Source organism: Rhyacophila brunnea, unplaced genomic scaffold (genome assembly GCF_057557595.1).
Source record: "Rhyacophila brunnea isolate RB1 unplaced genomic scaffold, BYU_Rbru_1.0 scaffold_5, whole genome shotgun sequence".
NCBI classification, from domain to species: domain Eukaryota; kingdom Metazoa; phylum Arthropoda; class Insecta; order Trichoptera; family Rhyacophilidae; genus Rhyacophila; species Rhyacophila brunnea.
Genome location: NW_028233170.1, coordinates 23,796,373 through 23,816,631, shown reverse-complemented (window position 1 = coordinate 23,816,631; position 20,259 = coordinate 23,796,373). Strand labels below are relative to the sequence as shown.

The following is a 20,259-nucleotide window of genomic DNA, read 5'->3' as shown; positions in this document are numbered from 1 at the left end:
TCATAGTCTTTATCCCGTATTTCTCCACACATAAACCTTCTTACAGCCTCAACCAGAATTCAACCCACTGTCCATCGTTTTTGTGTTCCCTACTTCCATCCATACGAGTGTATATTGGTGGCATAATCAAGAAAAAAAGTCCCATGGCCCTTGTTATGAATAGCGTGCACTAGTGACTAGAGTGTGTATTATTTTCATATTGTCTTAAATAATTTTTACTTCGATCGAGACGAGATGAGAATAGACCTAATCTAAAATATCATATGCAGTATTTTTATGAATAAATATTTTTATTTTATACGTAATATTATGTACGAAGTCTGCCGCTGGGCATTTATCGTGATGCAACAGTTTAATATCAGTGCCTGGTCGGCAGTAAGAAATGTCAAATCAGCCATAAATTTTATTTGCCCATCGGGAATTACAGCAACGAGCTATGAATACTAACTCCGAGGATTCGGCACTGATATCTAATAAAAGACAGTTCGAAAGAAGTGACTTACTTATATAATACCAAATAATAAAATTTGAATTTGTTATTATTCAACACAATATGGAAATATTCTCAGGAGATTTTTTTTGCTCAATATTGATAATGAATAATTATAAAAAAGAGGCTGCTTGAAAATAAGATAACTTATAAGTTTAAATTAAAATTTTCATCACCTCTATATTAAATATAAATTTATTATCTAAAATAGGAGTACTATACCGATAAACAACTCTGAAAATATTTTTTGTTTCAATTTTAATATTAAATAGGTAAATCGGTGTCAGATTCCTATGGCAGTGCAGACGATTGATTTAGGTGTTTGTCTTGGTACTTTCAAATAACAGTAACACTGTTCTAAAGTGATTTTGTCGAGGTGTCTTTCTTTTACATAATATGTACAATGAAAATAAAATATATTTAAGTTATTTAACAATTTGCTACTTGCCAGATATACTTCTTATATTATCAAGAAAAAAAATTAACATTTGTCTAATCATGACGTAATGCTTCAGCATTTATATATTTAAAAAATCAAGTACCTAACTACGAGGGTGGGTCAATAAGTCCTTAGAAAAACCGACAGGTGGCGCGACTAGTACTGTACGCGGTTTGTTTTCATGCAGCGGCACTACCGATTCAGTATGCTGCGAAGTTTCAATCAGATTGGTCGGGTTGTTGTGTGTTTCTCGTACATTTAAAAAAAAATTTGCTTCTTTACAAAAAATGGAGAAAATTGAGTTTAGAGCTGTTATTAAACATTTTAATATAAAAGGGTTAACAGCAAAGGAAATAAAAAATGAGTTGGATTTAGTTCACGGCATATCTGCTCCTTCACTTGCAACTATTTATAACTGGTTAAATGAATTTAAACGTGGTCGTACATCAACAAAGGATGAACCACGCTCAGGACGTCCTGTAGAGGTGACTACACCAGAAATGATCAATAAAATCCACGATATGGTGTTAAGTGACCGAAGATTAAAGTTGAGTGAGATAATTGAGGTTACAGGGATCTCAAAAGGTAGCGTCATTTCTATTTTACATGACAAATTGGGCATGAAAAAAATTTCTGCAAGATGGGTGCCGCGTTTGCTCACAGTCGACAATAAACGCAATAGGGTGGTGGCCTCTAAAGCCCTGTTGTCGCTCATGCAACGCAATCGGGATGAATTTTTTCGTCGCTTTGTGACTGTAGATGAAACATGGATACACCACTATACTCCCGAGATGAAAGAACAGTCAAAGCAGTGGATTGCGAAAGGCGAACCATGTCCAAAGAAGGCGAAAACCGTAAAATCAGCTGGTAAGGTTATGGCTACTGTATTTTGGGATGCACGTGGAATTATTTTCGTTGACTATTTGGAAAAAGGAAAAACAATAACAGGGGATTATTATGCATTTTTATTGGACCAGCTAAAAAACGAAATTGAAGAAAAACGGCCTCATTTAAACAGGAAAAAAATCCTCTTTCATCAGGACAATGCCCGTGTTCACACATGTTTACGATCAATGGCTAAAATTGAAGAATTGAAGTTCGAATTGGTCGACCACCCACCGTATTCGCCAGATTTAGCCCCCAGTGACTTTTTCCTTTTCCCAAACTTAAAAAAATGGCTAAGTGGACAACGTTTTTTTTTCAAATGAAGAAGTCATCGATCGGACAAATGCTTATTTTGAGGACCTTCGGAAAACTTATTTTTCTGACGGTTTAAAAAAAATTGAGAAACGTCTAACCAAGTGTATTGAGCTCCAAGGAGATTATGTTGAGAAATAAAAAAAAAAATACAAAAATAAAAACTGTTTTAATGCTTTTTTCTAAGGAATTATTGACCCACCCTCGTATTATAAATGTTGATTAAATTTAAATTATTAATTTGTAGAATTTTGAGACCAATTATTACCCTCGTATTATAAGAAAAACATTATAAAATCAAAATATAAATAAAATTAACAATTATATCACCAATAAATATATAACATTGTCATATAGCTATCAAAATATAAGTAATGCTTCTTACGCACTGTCGACTGGTCTTCGGCCACCAGAAAGTGTGGCTGTTTGCCGCAACCACATCCATAAACGCTGATTTTCTTTCTTCTGCCTCGTGTTTACTGTCAAAATGGATCCAAATGTTCTTTAGGCAATACACATTTTTTTAATATTATTTTTTTACTAACTGCTATTTTTCTTTTATTTACAGGTGAAAAACCTCACAAATGCCAGGTATGCGGCAAAGCATTCAGTCAGAGTTCGAACCTGATCACCCACTCCCGCAAGCACACTGGCTTCAAACCCTTCGCCTGCGATCTCTGCGGGAGGGCCTTCCAGCGGAAGGTTGACCTCCGACGACACAAAGAGACACAGCACACGGAGCTGAGGCCACTGGGCTCTTTACAGCCTGCTTGAGACTCAGCTCTGGCGCCATCCACTCTAGGACCGCGCCCCTACCCACAGACGATCAACTATTAGGAGTGAATTGTGAACATTCAGGTTTGGTCTTAAAAAGTTAGGCCAAACTTATATTACTTACAACTAGTGTCAAGTTTGAATGCTAATAAATACTTATGTGAATGTAATTTATTCTCTTTTGTTAGCCTCATTAAATCATTTGAATGACGTATAATATTCAACTAAATTACCTTAAAAGCACTGATATATTATTAGTTGTCAAATACAGTTGATGACAATTATTGTATGCCAGTATGAAATGACATTTAACATTATTTCTAATGTTCATAAATTATGTATTAAAAACTACAGATATCCGTAATATATTTACTATAAATGGATCAATGACCTTAAGAATATTATTATAATCATGTTCAAATTCAAAAATATTCCAAATAGAATCATTCCAAATCAAATCATTTACATGGTGTAATTTACTATTAATATAGTTTATTATGTAAATTTTTCGCCTAATAAAATGTATTTGATTGAATACTATTTACTTACATGGAAATAGTGCCAAATATATAGCCATATCCGTACATTAAAATTTCCTTAGTGAAATTTTAAATCGATACTTTTTAATTGTATTAAATAAACAAGATTGTAATAAGTATGATACTCGTACGTTTAATCTCTTAACAAACAAGTACCTACACATTGACATCACTATATTTTTTCATTAAATGCAATACCAAGTTCTACAAAGATTTAATAATTCCTAATAAATATGTTTTATCTATATTAAAATGAAATATATAAAAAGGGTACATACCAAAGATGTTGAAACATACTTTATAGAGATAGAGCTTAAATGTATAAAATTGAAGCAAAAAAATGACCACTGATCCACATATTATGAAATTAGCTACAAATGACGCCATTTGCAAATAACTTCACATTACTGCTACGACATGTATTTGCCAATTTACATGGAGTATAAAAAGACAATCTGTCACGCTAAGTAGATATGCCACAAATAATACCGCATGACGGGACTATTATTTAGTTGAAAAATCATTTTAAATTTGTGTAAAACCGTAAGTAACTAATTACAATGAACATAAAAATAGTCGCCGTTGCGAATATAAGAAAATTGGAATGAAAACTGAGCGATTCTAATAATTGTGGAGTTTACAAACTTTGCCATACTTAATGCGCTTTCAAAATAATTTAATAACAGAAATAAAGTATAAAACTCATTCTATTTATAGTCTTAATTCTTTGGTAAATACCTACATATATTTCAATGAATAGTAATATCTTTTGTGCTATAAAATAAGCTTTTGTTAAATCTTTCCATTTACATTAATTAGCTGTCTAACGTAAGTATGTGTTTATATAAATCCTTCTTAGTTACATGGATATGCAAACATATCATTATACTTATGTACATCTTGAATATCTTGTAAATAAAACCTGTAAATAGCATATTTATTTTAATTTAAGTACATAGACCGACTGTAGATTATTTTAAGTTAAATATTTAGTTACCAACTATATCTACAACGAGTACTATTATAATATTAAACTTTCAATTTATATTTTAAAGAATGGTTCACCAATGCTTGAAATAAATGCATTTCTCCAAAAAATATATTTTTCCTAGTCGTCGTATTGTATATAATAATCAAGTAAAATTATGTTAGTTATTTTAAAAAGTATATTTAATTTCTTATTACTGAAAGTAATTCAATATAAAATATATTAATGCCAAAGATCCATTCCAGTCATAATGTTTCATAGTGTCATATTTATTTACAAATAAGTGATCAGTGTATATTGTGAAAAATCTCACTTAAATTTAATAATTGTCAAATATGTACAGTTTATACAAAGTAATAAATCTTCTATTCTCTTTTGATATTTCAAATGTTTATATTTTGTTTTTCTTTGATGTCTAAATGTGCAATTTCGTTTAAGTCAAATTAAGAATGTAACAAAAAAACACGAAAATAAGTTTCCTTTAATAATTACTGCATCGTCTTTGTGAGAATTAATTCTGTAAAGCGCTGTAATTATTGATGTTATGTAATTATATCGTCAAAAATGTTTTAAAATATGTTTTATGTTTTGTTGAAATTTTCTCTGATGCGAATACTCAATATATTACACGAGTCGATAAAAAATAACCATGGCTTTTATTGTACAACTACCAACCATTTTATAAGAAACATACATAGTGTCGTCAACAATCTGAAACTCCTGAATCCCGGAATCATAATGAGATAATGTCATCTGGATTAGCTTTTATACTATAATAACCATCAGAAAGCTCATATATTTTGCGTACAAAAGACATTTACTTTTAATAAAATTCATTTAATAAAAAGAGTCAAAAATGACATTTCTTATTATTAATAATTTTTGATTATTTAATAAATTATACGTACGCATATCTTTAAACTCCTGGAAGGCCGCTAAATACTATCTATACAGTTTATTCGGCGATGCTACGAGGTTCTGGTATTACCTGGAACAACATGGGGTGACTGGCTAGCGACAGGGATTCTTGGAGTCACCGTGTGGTGTTCATATGCTCCAGCTAAGGAGCGGGCATGGCCAAAGAAGAAGAAGATCTTTTAAATATCGTAACATTATTATCTTTTGATATAATATTGGTAATTATGTTTTAAAGATTATATTTTTAAGGGCAGTTAGATCGTCAGCAAGAGATATTTGGTGAAAAACTTTTATTGAAAAATATATTTTTTTATTTATTTACATATTTATTTAGAAGAGAGTATTACGGCATTACAGCGATTGTTTATTGCGCTATAATATATAATTAATAGAAAATTATAAAAATGACTTAATTACAAAATAACAACCAGTATAACAAGAAAGTAGAAAAGACAATATGCTTATGTAGATATTAGAGTCAAATGAAAAATAAAATTATAAATTTAACCTATGTAATACGTTCACAAACATGATATAGATAATAATAACCAAAACAATCTTAATGGTGCCATCAAATAAGTTAACCGCACGATACACAGCGTCATGAAACATCACATCTGTTCTGCGACGAGGTATCATGAAGATTGAAGACCGTAGTGTTACGGGTGATATTGGTGGGAACATAAAAATTAATATTTGCCAGTATAAACGGATTGTAAATGAACCCACGAAGAATGAGAAATCATTCTTCGGGTGGACAAGGATTTCATTAATAGCATACCCAGAAGAAAAAGAGTCGGAAATTTTATTTTATTATCTTTATCATAAGGAAAGAATCGGTATGTCTTTAAGTAGAGAAATTTTGGAATTTTTTGTGGACAAGATCCAACTTAATTGTATAGATAGACCTATTAGGAGTCCAAATAATGCCGTTTTATTCAAGAATACTCAACACAAATAATACGTATAATGTACGTAGCACTCGGACGTTTTCAAATGATCTTGAAACCCTCATAACAAAACCAAGCATTTTGCTAGATCTAGTACTGATGTCAAGAATATGCTGATTGAAAGTAAACTTTGCATCATACAATACACCCAAATCTTTTATCTCCGTTACCCCGTTACTCCGTTATATTATACATGAAAAACCAATCAAATCACTTTCGCTACTGCTATTGAAAATTGTCCTTTACGCACGTTTAGTTGAATACTAGCAAGATTATTTCATGACTGATGACAATCTGTGTCTATTCATTCACTAAAATTCATATTCATATTTAAAAAAAAAAAAAAAAAAACACCATGTTTTATGGCCAAATTCATTCTAAGGGCTTAAAAAATTCGAGAACTAAAATTCTCTCTGAGATTAATTTCAATAGTATCTAATACAACGTTCTAACTAACATATTTCATAAATAAAACAACATATTAGAAAATCTTCTACACCTTATTGTGATGGGTTAACGAGCCTATTTTTTTAAATTAATTATTTGAATTGTGCTGACATATGAATATGAAACCTATTATAAAACAATCTAAAAATAATAATTTAATCAACATGCAAAGTACTCCATTGATTTATTAAATAAGTGTGAAAGGATACGAAAGCACTTCCTAGATTTATTTCACCATATTGATTTAGCATAGATTGATCACTGTAGCGTGAAGAATGAAAATGTTCAAGTATGAAATCAATAATACATACCTATCTACTAATCGTAATTTTTCAAAAAGGTGAAAATGAGTAGTACCTAGGTATTTAAACTACGTAATTGAATAACAATCAGAACCAGTTTCATTCGTTAAGTACGTGATACTTTATGGATTAAGTTCTACATTTTAGTTAATAATAACGTCTCTTTACTAAGAATTTAATGAAAAGGGGGAGTTTAATGCTAACGATAGAATACAGCAGTGGCAAAGGGTGGATGTAGGCTGTTAAGATCCGCCATACATAGTGCACATTAACCTTTTTCAGTCAAATGTATATATTTTTATTGAAATAAGACTACAATTTACAGATGGTATTGGTTGGGTTTTAAAAATCAATTAAACCCTGTCAAAACCAAACCATAATAGTATTGGTATATTTTAAGCGATATGACAAAATTGTGCACATTTTTTGATTCTTATTTATTTGTTTTCGTTAGATTAAAAATACGTATTATACATATTGTTGGTTCATTTTTTTAATTCATCAAGCTATGCTTAAACCAAACTATAATAGATAATATTATAAATTCAACGATAGAAAATAAAATATGCATTCGTTGAATGGTATCATCTTATTTATATTACATGGTTAATTGTTGATTAAAATTTCATCTTAACGCCATTAATATATTGTCAAATTTATCATAGTTTTTATTCACCGTATCAGGTACTGCATATCTTGGGTTTCACAATCCTATCAGACCAACTATCAGAACTTAAGTCTCTCAACATCCATTCGACTTATCCTTCAGATTACAAACTCTCCCAACTGATAGACCAAAGTCAACTCAATTGACATGACCATCAATTCTTAACGGGACATTCTGGTGTTTTGGATTATATTATTGGCTTCATCAAATTTATCATAAATTCCGCACCTGTGTCGTATACCTATGCCACACTTGAAAAATGCAATATACATAGCATTATCTTCTTATATTTAGAATTGAATTAAAATTTCATTGATACAATTTATAAGAAAAATATTTTGACGTATTTCAGAAAAGGTAAACATTTGTTTTTATTTAAAATGTATCATAATCTGTATTTTATTTAATCGGTAACCATAATCGTACATGTTGATTCAATGAGCATATTTGTCATCTAAAGCTGGATGCTTTTTATATGACATATTTTAATTCGCTTTACTATAGCTAAAAAGGTATGTTTTTGAAATCATATTTTCATGAAAAGATGTTATTTCTTATAAAGAATAAAATAATGGAAGAAAATATGAAAACACCCAACACAATCACAAAGAAGACTAAGATTACACCGGCTGTCGGTGTGTGGAGCGTAGATTTCACAGCATTAGTTCCGCGAGGTGAACTCGCAAAGTGAAAGCGACACCTCCAGGCAGCGGTGGACCCCCTGGGCGGCGTCTTCTCTCCCCCATCCCCCGCCTACTTCATTTGTAACCATCAACCTTCTCAAACCCTCGCTTCCGCCTACCCTACAGTCTGTCTCCTTACACTGTGCACAGTGACTGCGGCAGTTAAAGATTACTCATGGCATTTGAGCAGTAATCAACGATATGTTTTTAACATATAACCAATGACATTAATATGGACGAAGCATCTAGAAAATAAAATGACACTCAATTTGTGTCGGGTCTGCCGGATGGCGAAATTCATATTTTAATATCGGTATCCTACGCTCAAATGAACATTCTGCTTGCAAGCGGTCTGGCGACACCGCTGGGTCTGCCCATACAAAATTTCTGACTGTCAGGTTTCGACTCCACCGTTATTATTGTGTTACAAAATGCCAATGTGCCTAGTTAAAAATTGTAAAAAAAATCTACTAAACACTCCAAGAAAGATGGGATATCACTTTGCATGTGTTACTCGTAGTATTATTTATTATTTATAAAATGCCATTTTAAGATATTAATGAATGTTTATTCAATGCAATTGAATGACAGAAACCATTGGACAGTCAGTCGCCTGTGATTCGCTGAGCTCACTGGCGTCTAATCTCCGAGAAGTCGTAAGTAACCGAGAATCTGTTTCTAACGCAATGAGTCATGACACTAATACGCCATTACAATAAAGGTTATATTACTATAAATTCTCGAAGCTTGTATCGCATAATGGAAATGGATACGTCAATGGTCACGTGACATCTACCTATACATCTGTGAATGACTTTCATGCACAATTTCTCGTGCGCGCCGGGTATGAAGTGAGTCGTCCATTTAATATGTCATTGCATATAACTAAGTCTTAATTAAAAATTTCAATGTGCAAATTATTTACATTTATAAAAGAAACTTGTAATTCTTGCAAGCAATCGTAACTACATTAATATTAAGCGCCTGATTTTTGATAAATATTTTTTATATCTCAAGCGGAAAGGGAATCTCGTGACTGAAAAATATTCGAAACTTCTCTGATCAGAAGTCACCGTTTTTCTGCAAAAGTGATATTGAAAGATATTCAACCAATCAGTAATATTTAATCGCAATTAGGATATAAACAAATTGAGCTTATTATAACAGATGTGGGCAAATACTCCCAATATCTCTTGATAAAAATATAGGTATTTTCTTTCCCCATTATCCTTGTATTTTCGCGAGTTTTCCCATATTTTATTTTTATAAAATAAATATTGAACTAATTATTTTGTGTTTTCTTTCTCATTTTTTATTTTCTTATATATGTATTTTTAATACTATAATACCATGTGAGAACGTGACTATGGTGTGGCTCTTTATATATATGAAAATCCAGAATTTGGCTCTCGTTGACCTCATGTATGCTCATCCCTGGTATATAACTTTAAAATGTGACGTCGCAACTAGCTCGGTCATGTGCTAAGAATGTATCAAAAAAGCTTCAAACTTGCCTATATTGTCACCATCCTATCCGGATTCAGGGTTTCTAAAAAGCCACTAAATAGGTAAGACGTAATGACTGTAACAGTTTTTCATGAAGAAAATAAGTCGGAGCATGTCAGAATGTACCAAATTCTAATAATTTTATTATACGTATTTGTATGGTTAAAAAAAAACAAATTAAAAATCTTGGCAACATAACTACTATTCCTGCATTTTAACATCAAGTGACGGAATGGATGGAAAGGTATAGTGTTTAAAATAGTATTTTACGTACCTACTTAACATCACTACTACCCACAAAGTATCATACGGTAGAGTTACAGGATGCTGACATGACATGGTAAAAGTTAAGAAGCACATCTAACGATAAGGCTCCGTGTAATAAGTATTCAAACTATGTTCCGCCAAACCAACATGAACAATGAATAATTGTTGCCATCATTATTGCGAGTAATAGGAAGACGTCTAAAAAAAAGGTTCACCACCACCCATCTGAAGTATCCAACTCCTGAGTAATTTGAAAATTAAATTAATATCATCACGTTTAAGTTGGCCGAGTGGAAGTTTGATACGCAGGTGCTCTATATTAAGTGGCATGGCGGACGGACCGCCTCTGCCTCTGCCTCCCGCCCTTCTTTGACTTGGGAATAATTAAGACATACGGGCACTATTTATTAAGCAACTTGTCAGTCGATCGCTCTCTTTGCTTAATTGTGTCAGGTGTTTAATTAAATCATTCTTAAATATGCGCAATTAATCATTTTTGTTATGTACAAGAACAATATGATACCGAGAGATGAGACATTTTAGAGGTAACTTCAATATACGTAATCCTTCTATATTACTTCAGTATAAATAATACAACAAATAAAATAAATGAATAAATCAAAACCATTAATTATATCTACCTACTGTAACTCTATATTATTATCAGATACCACAAGTATATATTTTTTTAAATCTTAAAAAATAAAAAGGAACGTAAACCAGAGTCGCAATGAACCTATTAAAATTAAATATTGAATTTATTTAAGATATTAATTTGATTTATTAATTTTTGTTCCTTACTGTATTCGGTTTACAGTAAAACCGTTAGGAATAAAAAAAATAGTACTGTGATAAATAAGAATTTGTTTTTTTTAATATTGCAGTAGTCTCTTGAGACTATGTGACCTTTACTTCCAATTGCGTTATATGAAACCGAACTAAGGGTTGAAATCCAGAAAACAATTTTCTATTCCGATCGCGTTTATAGGATCCTGGGATTGGTGATACTGATAATATTTATTATATAGATACCTAAGTAATATTAAATTTTCCACAAAAAACAATTTTTTTTCAGGATTAGTGACATTTTTATTATGATTTAACAGATAACATATATTTAAAAATATACTTATTATTTTTGATTCCACAATCACAAATCACTATACCAACTGTTATTACCAATTAATGAGACTCTTTTAATGTAATCTTTATGCTACCATCATCATCAGCCGGGGTCGATCCACTAGATGAAGCCTCCCCTAGCTCCCTGCACTCTTCTCAGTCCCTAGCTTTTTGTGCCACACACATCCACCGAACATTATGAGTTCGTCTATCCAGCGGGTTTTAGGGCGTCCCTGTGGACATTTAGTGACCATTGGGTACCACTTTATGATGGTATTTGTCCAACGGTTGTCCACTCTCCGAGCAACATATCCAGCCCATTGCCACTTTATCTGCTCAGCAACCTCTATCACATCGCGTACCTACTCTTGTTTATGCGTTATGCTATAATCCCTGTTATTAAGATATTATAAAGAAGATTAATATTTACGATAATAATAATATGTAAACTTAACAATGTTATTTATTGTGTAAAATTATTGACATCTCGTGTATAAAATATTAACACAACAATAAATTTTTAAAATGAAAATACAGCATTTTTAATACCAGAATAAATTAATAAAACAACAAATCGAGCTGGATTTACATAGTATAATTACTGAAGTATATTTTTAGATATAATTTGAAATTAACTATTTTTTTGTGAATGACGTTGTTAATTAATTGAATAGTCTCCAGCTCACGATGAGAGCATCTGTGTATGATAAAATACTATAGGTGCTTTCAAATAATGTAGTACTTATCCAATTTTTACGTACATACAATTTATGTTGAAAAATCCATGGAGGAAAAGCGACAATGATATTCGTGTTCGCGATATGACATACTATGTTATGAGTACTATTATAGTGGGCACTCTGATCTAGAGAAACATAGAACCGTGAGAGATGAAAAATCTTCCTCATTCAGAAGATTATTGCATTTTCTTCATTCCGTTCATTCCCACGAGGAAATTACAGAGAAGAAAAATTAGATACTTGCATAAACTATAAATGTATAATTTATCGATGCATTTTATCAAATTTAATAACATTGACAATATATCAACGCACAATCTGCCGACGAGCTGCGTCACAATCAAACCCATGTGACTAAATAATATCAACTCAGAAGTATTGTTATTATGTTCGCCCTTACGGAGACAAGATTCATGATCTGAGATACTGAAAGTGTTTGGAGCGCGTCAGGGGATTTGGAGAACACGTCCCGCGACGGGAGGCAGAGGAGTCGCTGTACAGGAGTAGGAAAAACCTACCCCCTCGGCAGGGGTTGAATAAATATCGAATGAATGCTACATGCGGATACTCTGTCTTTTGCTGCAGCCATTTGCTAAAGTATGGAGACAAGACTATTAATAATTGGTAACCGTTTTATTTAATTTCATCTGAAAACATTTTTTTCTTGAATGGTGTTAACCATCAATTCTTGATCGAAAGACATTGTATTAATAAAAATGAAACACAATTTGTATAATTATAGTACATGTAATGAATAATGATTGATTAAATTATTAATATTCATGTTATGCCACTTTATGGATCTAAATACGATTTCACTAATATTTTTTAGAAAAAAGTATTCTTATTTGTTTGATTTTTATTTGAGAAAAGAAACTCTTTAAATTTTGTAATAAATTATTGTCCATGTTATTTTTAATAAATATATTTTTCTTTAAAAGCTGTAAGATCCTATTATATTTTGTAACCGGTCATGAGTTTTATTAAATTAAGGAAAATAAATACTTATTATATTTATTGTAATTTATTTTAATTAAGTGGTATCTTTTCAAAAGTTTACGTGGTAATAACTGTATAAAATTTCATTTACTCACGACAATATAAAACAGTTTTTGATTCCCAGCCTCTCTACAGATTTGGCCCATATATATATATATATATATATATATGGGCTTTAGTGAATTTATTAACATGGTAAATAAATAATCATCAAATACTAATATATTAATAAATTAAACGAAATACCTCATAAAACTTAAAACCATATATCTAAATTATTGATTTTTTATTTATCATAAAATTGACAAATGCTACAGTTATTTTCACCATTATACAATGGCAACAGACGTATTAGCGAAGTACATAATAATATCTAGGTATACTTACATATTCTCAACCATGAGTTGACTATAACTTCTGTCTTTTACAATACTTACAACAATATAACATCACAGCCGTGATATCTTCATTGTAGCATAATTTGTTAACTTCTTTTCCCTTTGTAGCATTATATAAACATTCTTTATCTTTTTTACACGATTTTCGTCCAACTCTCATTCAGAGGACTAACATTCCCTCACACAGAATAAATCTGCAGAGGGGGTGGAAGTTTGAAGGGGGAAACTTCGATTTACTTTACTCATTAATGGGTGAGGTAGATTGGAGTGAGTTGTATGAAATTTGTGACGTAAATGACGCGGTACAGCACTTTTACAACATTATTTATAATATTTTTGACCAGTGTTTTACAAGGAAGTCGCCATGTCGTGGTGGAAGGCGATACCCGAGGTGGTTTTCTCGGGAAATTGTCGGGGACATTAGGGTCAAACATTATTACCATAGAACTTGGAAGACTAAGCATATTCAGCAAGACTATGAAATGTTTAGTCTTTATCGCTCAAGAGTGCGGCAAGCTGTTCGACTGGCCTATCGAGCGCATATAGAAACGGTAGAAAATTGCATCCGCGAAAATTCTAAATCGTTTTGGGACTATGTTAAATCTTTAAGAAGGGATGGTGGGTTTGCCAATTCAATGAGTTGGAAAGGCGAAGAGGTGACCGGATCTGGAGTGGCAGAGGCATTTGCCGGTCACTTCAGGTCTGTCTACGCAAGTAGTAGTCCGAATCTGGATGTTGCCTCAACGTCAAGAAAACCATCACGCGGTGCCCAATCTATTGATATCCTTCCGATTGATGTTGCTATTGTGTTTAGGTTCATTAAAAAGCTAAAGAACACACGATCTTTAGGGCCGGATAATCTCCCAACATTTTTTTTAAAGGGGTGTATTGACTTTGTCAAAGGCCCGCTTTCATATATATTTAATCTTGTGATGGAGACGGGTATCTTTCCCGAATTGTGGAAGATGTCAAAGGTTACTCCAATCCATAAGAGTGGTGCTGAGTCATCAGTGGAGAACTACAGGCCGGTGGCTGTTCTCTCGGCACCCGCAAAAGTTCTTGAGATGATCATGCATAACATGATTTATCCAAAAATTGAGTCATTTATAATGAATGAGCAGCATGGATTTAGAGTTGGCCGATCAACGGAAACTAACCTGATGGTATTTGTAGATTATGTGTCGTCAGCACTAGATAGAGGCCATCAGGTTGACTGTTCCTACAATGACTTCTCAAAAGCGTTTGACAGAGTCGATCACGACATCCTGTTGGAAAAACTCCAACTAATTGGATTGTCCGATCGTTTTCTGAAGTTATTCGGGAGCTATTTTAGGAATCGTCAACAATACGTATCGTATGGCGTCTATCAGTCACAGATGTTCAATACATTTTCTGGTGTCCCTCAGGGCTCAAACTTGGGGGCATTGCTGTTTACGATTTTTATAAATGACATAGCAATGGTCATTAAAAATGCTATGTTTTTGTTGTTCGCTGATGACCTGAAACTCTTCATGGAAGTTGTCACCTTGGACGATTGTCGTCAACTCCAACTTGATATAGACAATATATTAGATTGGGGCAGGCGTAACAAACTGGACTTCAATATTGAAAAATGCAATATTTTATCATTTACCAGAGCCTCGCGAGTATTATTTTTTCAGTATTCGATGAATGGCAGAGTTCTTTCGCGAATACCATCTGTAAGGGATCTTGGCATTACGTTTGACAGTAAGCTGTCATTTAGTGGTCATATAGCTATCATTTGTAAAAAGGCGCTACAAATGTTGGGCTTCGTCTTGCGTACTTCCCGGGTCTTTTCGGATGTTACTGTATTAAAAATTCTTTATAATTCCTTAGTGAGAAGCCGGCTTGAGAGTGGGTCGATTGTTTGGGCCCCGCATCAGTTGAAATATGACCTTATGGTGGAGCGAGTTCAAAAGAAATTTTTGAGACTCCTTTATTTGAGGTTATATGGATACTATCCGTGGCTTTATCCAACTGACTTTCTCTTAGGTATGCTAACATACTGTAGTTTAAGTGCTAGAAGATATCAATATTTGGCCACGTATTTTTTTCGACTAATACGTGGTGTGAATGAGAACTCTGCCATTCTTGGTAATATTGACTTGTGTGTCCCTGATAACTATCTTAGAAATCGGGAGCATCAGTTGTTTGTTCTCCCGAGGAGCAGAACTAACCTGCCATTGGTGATGCCAATTGGGAGAGCAATTACTCTGTTCAACCAAATTGCTTCGGATGTTGATATATTCCATATACGTGAGAATGAGTATAGGTGGACGTTATTTTATAAATTCTTAAAATAGGGTCTGCTTAACTCATCCGGTGTACTTCCTTGTACCTATATACTTCATATTTTTTGTATTTACACATTTATACTATAGAATAACTTAATATTGCATAATTACAATATTACATAATACTTTTTTAATAATATTTATTTGTTTCTAAATGTCATGTTGTGAACGTCTTAAACTTATAATTTGTAATGTCCACAATATGTAAAATAAATTAAAATTGAAATTGAAATTCTCATCATTATATTATAAAACCTCAAATGCAAAGTTACTAATTTAAAAATTTCCATCTGCACAGAAGAATGATTATAATTATTCAATATATTTAGTTGTAAAGCAATAAATTAAGCGTTTTTCTATTACACCCTTTTCATTGTAATATCTTTGCCAACTTTCAAAAGGAACCTCGTAAAATAATTAACGGAAAGTGTAAGAAAAGCAAGAGCTACCGTATCAAGTGTCCTGAGCGAGATTATTTACTTCCACCTCGGAGAGACGAGCAAGCAGAGTCGGGGGAATTCCCTCTGCATCACTTCTAATCCTTCGAACCAAGAGCGATGTACACAGTACCTACTACATAACTACACTATACGGTAATAACATTTCTTGTAAAGCATTTGTCGTCAGTGAATTATGAAATAATTCATGAAGGTTTTAGACGCGTTTGCTTATATTATTATAATGATTTATGCCTGATTTCATCTAAGATATGTTACTGTGATATTTTTTAATGCATTAAATTGATTACTTTAGTACTTGCTTTGTACCCACGATATCCGAGCGGTAATGTGTCGGCTTATAAAGTCATGGTTTTCTGGTTTGAATCCCGGCCCTGGAAAATTTATATATTTTTTTTAAATATGTACCTATGTTTAGACCCAGTACGTTAAGTAAGTGGCTACATCCATTTCTCATAAAAACTTATATTTATATAACCTCCACCTTATAGAGACCCATATACTCCGCTTAGGATCGAACATGTTAACCCTCAGAGTAATAATATTGGTACCTATTATTTTATTTAGGTAGTTCTAGTTCCCATAGTGGGTTTAAAAACGTGGAGAATTAACGCACTGACTGATTTGAAGACCTCCCATGATGAAAAAATACAATAAACACCAGAAATCACATCTTTTAATCAAAATTAATTGTTATTGAGGATGATAGTAATATATCGTCTCTGTTCTGGCAGAACACAATAACTGGAGAATACTAGTTTTTAGTAATTTGACTTTGAAGTTGTTAAAATGTTTGAAATGGTCTATCATGTGAGTTTATTAAGTAATCGTAAAAAAGATGTCGTAATCTAAAAAGATGTCGAATCGTAAAAATGAGGAACATTTTGGTATAACTAACTCAATGTCATTTTTTCGAATTAGTGTCTTCTGCCAGAACAGTGACGATATAATATTATTAGTAGTTTAATTGTTTGTGTCCAAGTAGGTACATAATTATCTGTTTGAGTGGTTATATTATGGGCCCGTTTAATATCAGTTGAAGGGCTTTAGTTATGATTTGGACCACATCTTATATTCAATTTGTGAGAAATAAATAGGTAGGTACGTATCTTTTAGAGATTTTGATATGAGTAATTAAGTAATTATGTGACTGCTTTGAACTGTTTCGAGGCCCTTTTTAAATCTTCTGATGAATTGATTGCGTAATCTGTGTCAAAAAAATGCCCCCGTCTAGATCCTAGAAAAACATTTATTTAATGGAACTATAATCCACAACCATCGTGCATAACAGCTTTTGCTAGCTAGCGCTAATTTTGTACATTTTTTTTTTAAATTTATATGTTAGAATAAAGGAACCTACTTACTTGTTGTTCCTATATATAGTTAGTTCAAATGTAGATTTTATGCGAAATTTTAAAAAGGTGATTGGAGTGAAGGGAGTTTCTCTGACAGGAAAATCTAAAAAAAGCTTTCAACCTTAAAACTGAATGAATTTGTGTGTTACGTGCTAGGTAGGTGTTAAATATTTGTTTATTAATTTCCATTTCCCTGCTATTAATTTTAAATAAGTTTTTGACTCAACAATATGAAAAGGTTTACCACTTCTGATCTAGTTATGCGTATTATAATCCTTTAAAAAATGGCATATTGCAGGGAGACGGAGAGGTTAATTACGCTCGATTTGTTACGGAAATGGGAAAAGAAAATCGGCAGGACCCCAAAACAAGAATGTTGATCAAATGTAAAAAATCGCATTTCCCCAATCAAACAACACGCCAGCCATTAGCGTTAGTGGTATTTTTCAGTCGGAACTCGATACTTGCAAGTCCTCTCGGAAATTAGTCAGGAAAATGAGTGGCCGGTGTTCCGAGCGGCTTCTCGTTGCTGACATCATGGTGTTTCGGGATATTGACTGGCGGGCAATACCTACCTGCCTCTACATCACACAAAGGTGCGCCCAACTTCTGTAATCCAATATTGCTGCGAGCCAAATCCACTACAACAGTATCGTATGTGGATTTAAATTAACCAACATTTACAGCTGTAGTACCGGAGAAAGATTATAGTCAACCACAAAATAATACTCGAGTCAGGCCTACAGCATATTTGGTAATAGCTATCGTTTTATTTACCATCATTGGTATATAGTAACATACATATATCAAGATAAAATAGAACTGACGATCTCAGACGATAATTAAGTAGTCTTCACTTGAACTTATCATATTGCAGTGTATTAGATATAATAATTAGTGTCGCTACATTTCAAAATCAGCCAAGTCCACCTTTAGGTATTTTTTACTTTTTTGTGAATTGCTGAAGAACTATTTCTTTTTAACATTTCTGCATTATCAAAATGTGGAATTTATTAATTTTAAATATTCTATACTCGAAATAATATAAACTTTCACCCTTGTGACTGTGTATATGAGAAAACCAAAATCTGTTTTTCTCCTATTCATCTATTATGGATTTGGCTGATTTTGAAATTTAGCGACACATTAGTCGAAATCAAATCTTTCAATCAAGCAGTTCACAAATAATCTCTCAATTGAATAATCGTTCCTCGCATACTGTGTTTATCCGAGAATTTAACATTATCTAAATATATACATCCTGCAAATGTAAAATACGGTGCTCAAGTTCATACCATAAAAACACTTCTGTGTTTTTTAATCAACTATGCATCCATATCAAAAAACCTAACTAAATAGTTAGATGTTTATACGTTCAGACAAATTAAAATAAAGAACAACTACAAATGGTAATCCAGACGAAAAATGACGGACAACTACAGGTATGTATTAGTAACCTATAGGAAATCTCAATTTTCCTGTGTCTACCGTAAGTTCTCCGTTATGGTTGCAGTGTCTTTTTCTACATAGTCCAATCACCACAATCTATGCATCCCAACCCTCATTATATCTTGTGACATATCATTATATAAAGTGTCTTCTATCCTTAAGGAATTGCCTACCCACAGAGTCATCATACTTCCAGGTGTGCTACGTGCCATTTCCGTTGCCAAAGACTATTCTTAATGTCTCATTTTCATATATTTAAAAATAAGCATTTGTAGAGCTCTGTTTTAGTCTTTGAGAGGAGTGTTGATCTAAAGGGTTTTTATAAAAGTAAAACTTGTTTTCCTGGTAGTCGATATTTAGATAATATTATAATTTCATCCATTATCTACCCAATTTATATTTCATATGACGTATTGTAAATGGTTATCAGTTATCGCAGTATGTAGTTTAAATCTTGTTACTACCTATCTGAAAATCTACCCTGCTATATGAACCAATATCAAATATATATACCTATTTGATTTCAAACTTGAATCTAGAATTTCTTAAAACCAATAAATCGCCCTTGAAAAATATAATTGCTGTGACGATATGAGGGTTAAAGTGTCGCACTCAATCTAATTTCTTCTTCTTCCTCGCCTCGCCCTATTGAACGATTGATTCCATAAAAATTGTCATTCTAACAATCTGAAGTAGTTACCCGTGGTGCCAAGTTATATTGAGAAAATAATAATTGAGAAATATTTTATTTGAAGATACCTTCTGTACCCAAGTCTATCAAAAATCTATAGATATTTATTATTAGTAAATTGAGTAAAGATTTACACGAGTACAACAGTATAGTATTAAAATATATAGAATACAATGTCTTCGTCATATTTCATTCGACACATTATTTTATTCATTTACCTGAAGATTTACTGCAGATTTTTAATAAAATTATAAGGTATACATAATCTCATAGGTATCTTACCGAATAATTTATTCAAATATTAAAGTATCTACCTTTATAAATATATTTTAAGGTTACCTATTTTTTACTTTTTAGGAGCTTTATATAAAAATTACTACAGTTTTCCTCTAAATCGGTCGGTTGCCTCATCACAGCAAAACAATCTCATTTATAAAAACGTCAATCAATTAGAAAATTAGTCAATTAACTAATAACTTGATTTTCGTTTGAGATTACAACGCACACAAGCTTGTTGATATTCCCACAAATAGAACTTTCGAACTGCGAATATTATACCTACAAA

At 32.3% G+C, this 20,259-nt stretch overlaps 1 protein-coding gene across 1 annotated transcript in view; it reads left to right on the top strand.

Annotated features, from left to right (window-relative positions):
* sens-2 (zinc finger transcription factor senseless-2) overlaps positions 1–2,900 on the top strand; it is a 78,646-nt gene extending 75,746 nt beyond the window's left edge. The window contains exon 3 of the mRNA XM_085955737.1: positions 2,695–2,900. Within this exon, the coding sequence (XP_085811863.1) occupies positions 2,695–2,900 (206 nt within the window). The remainder of the gene's footprint in view (positions 1–2,694) is intronic.
* Positions 2,901–20,259: the final 17,359 nt, after the last annotated feature.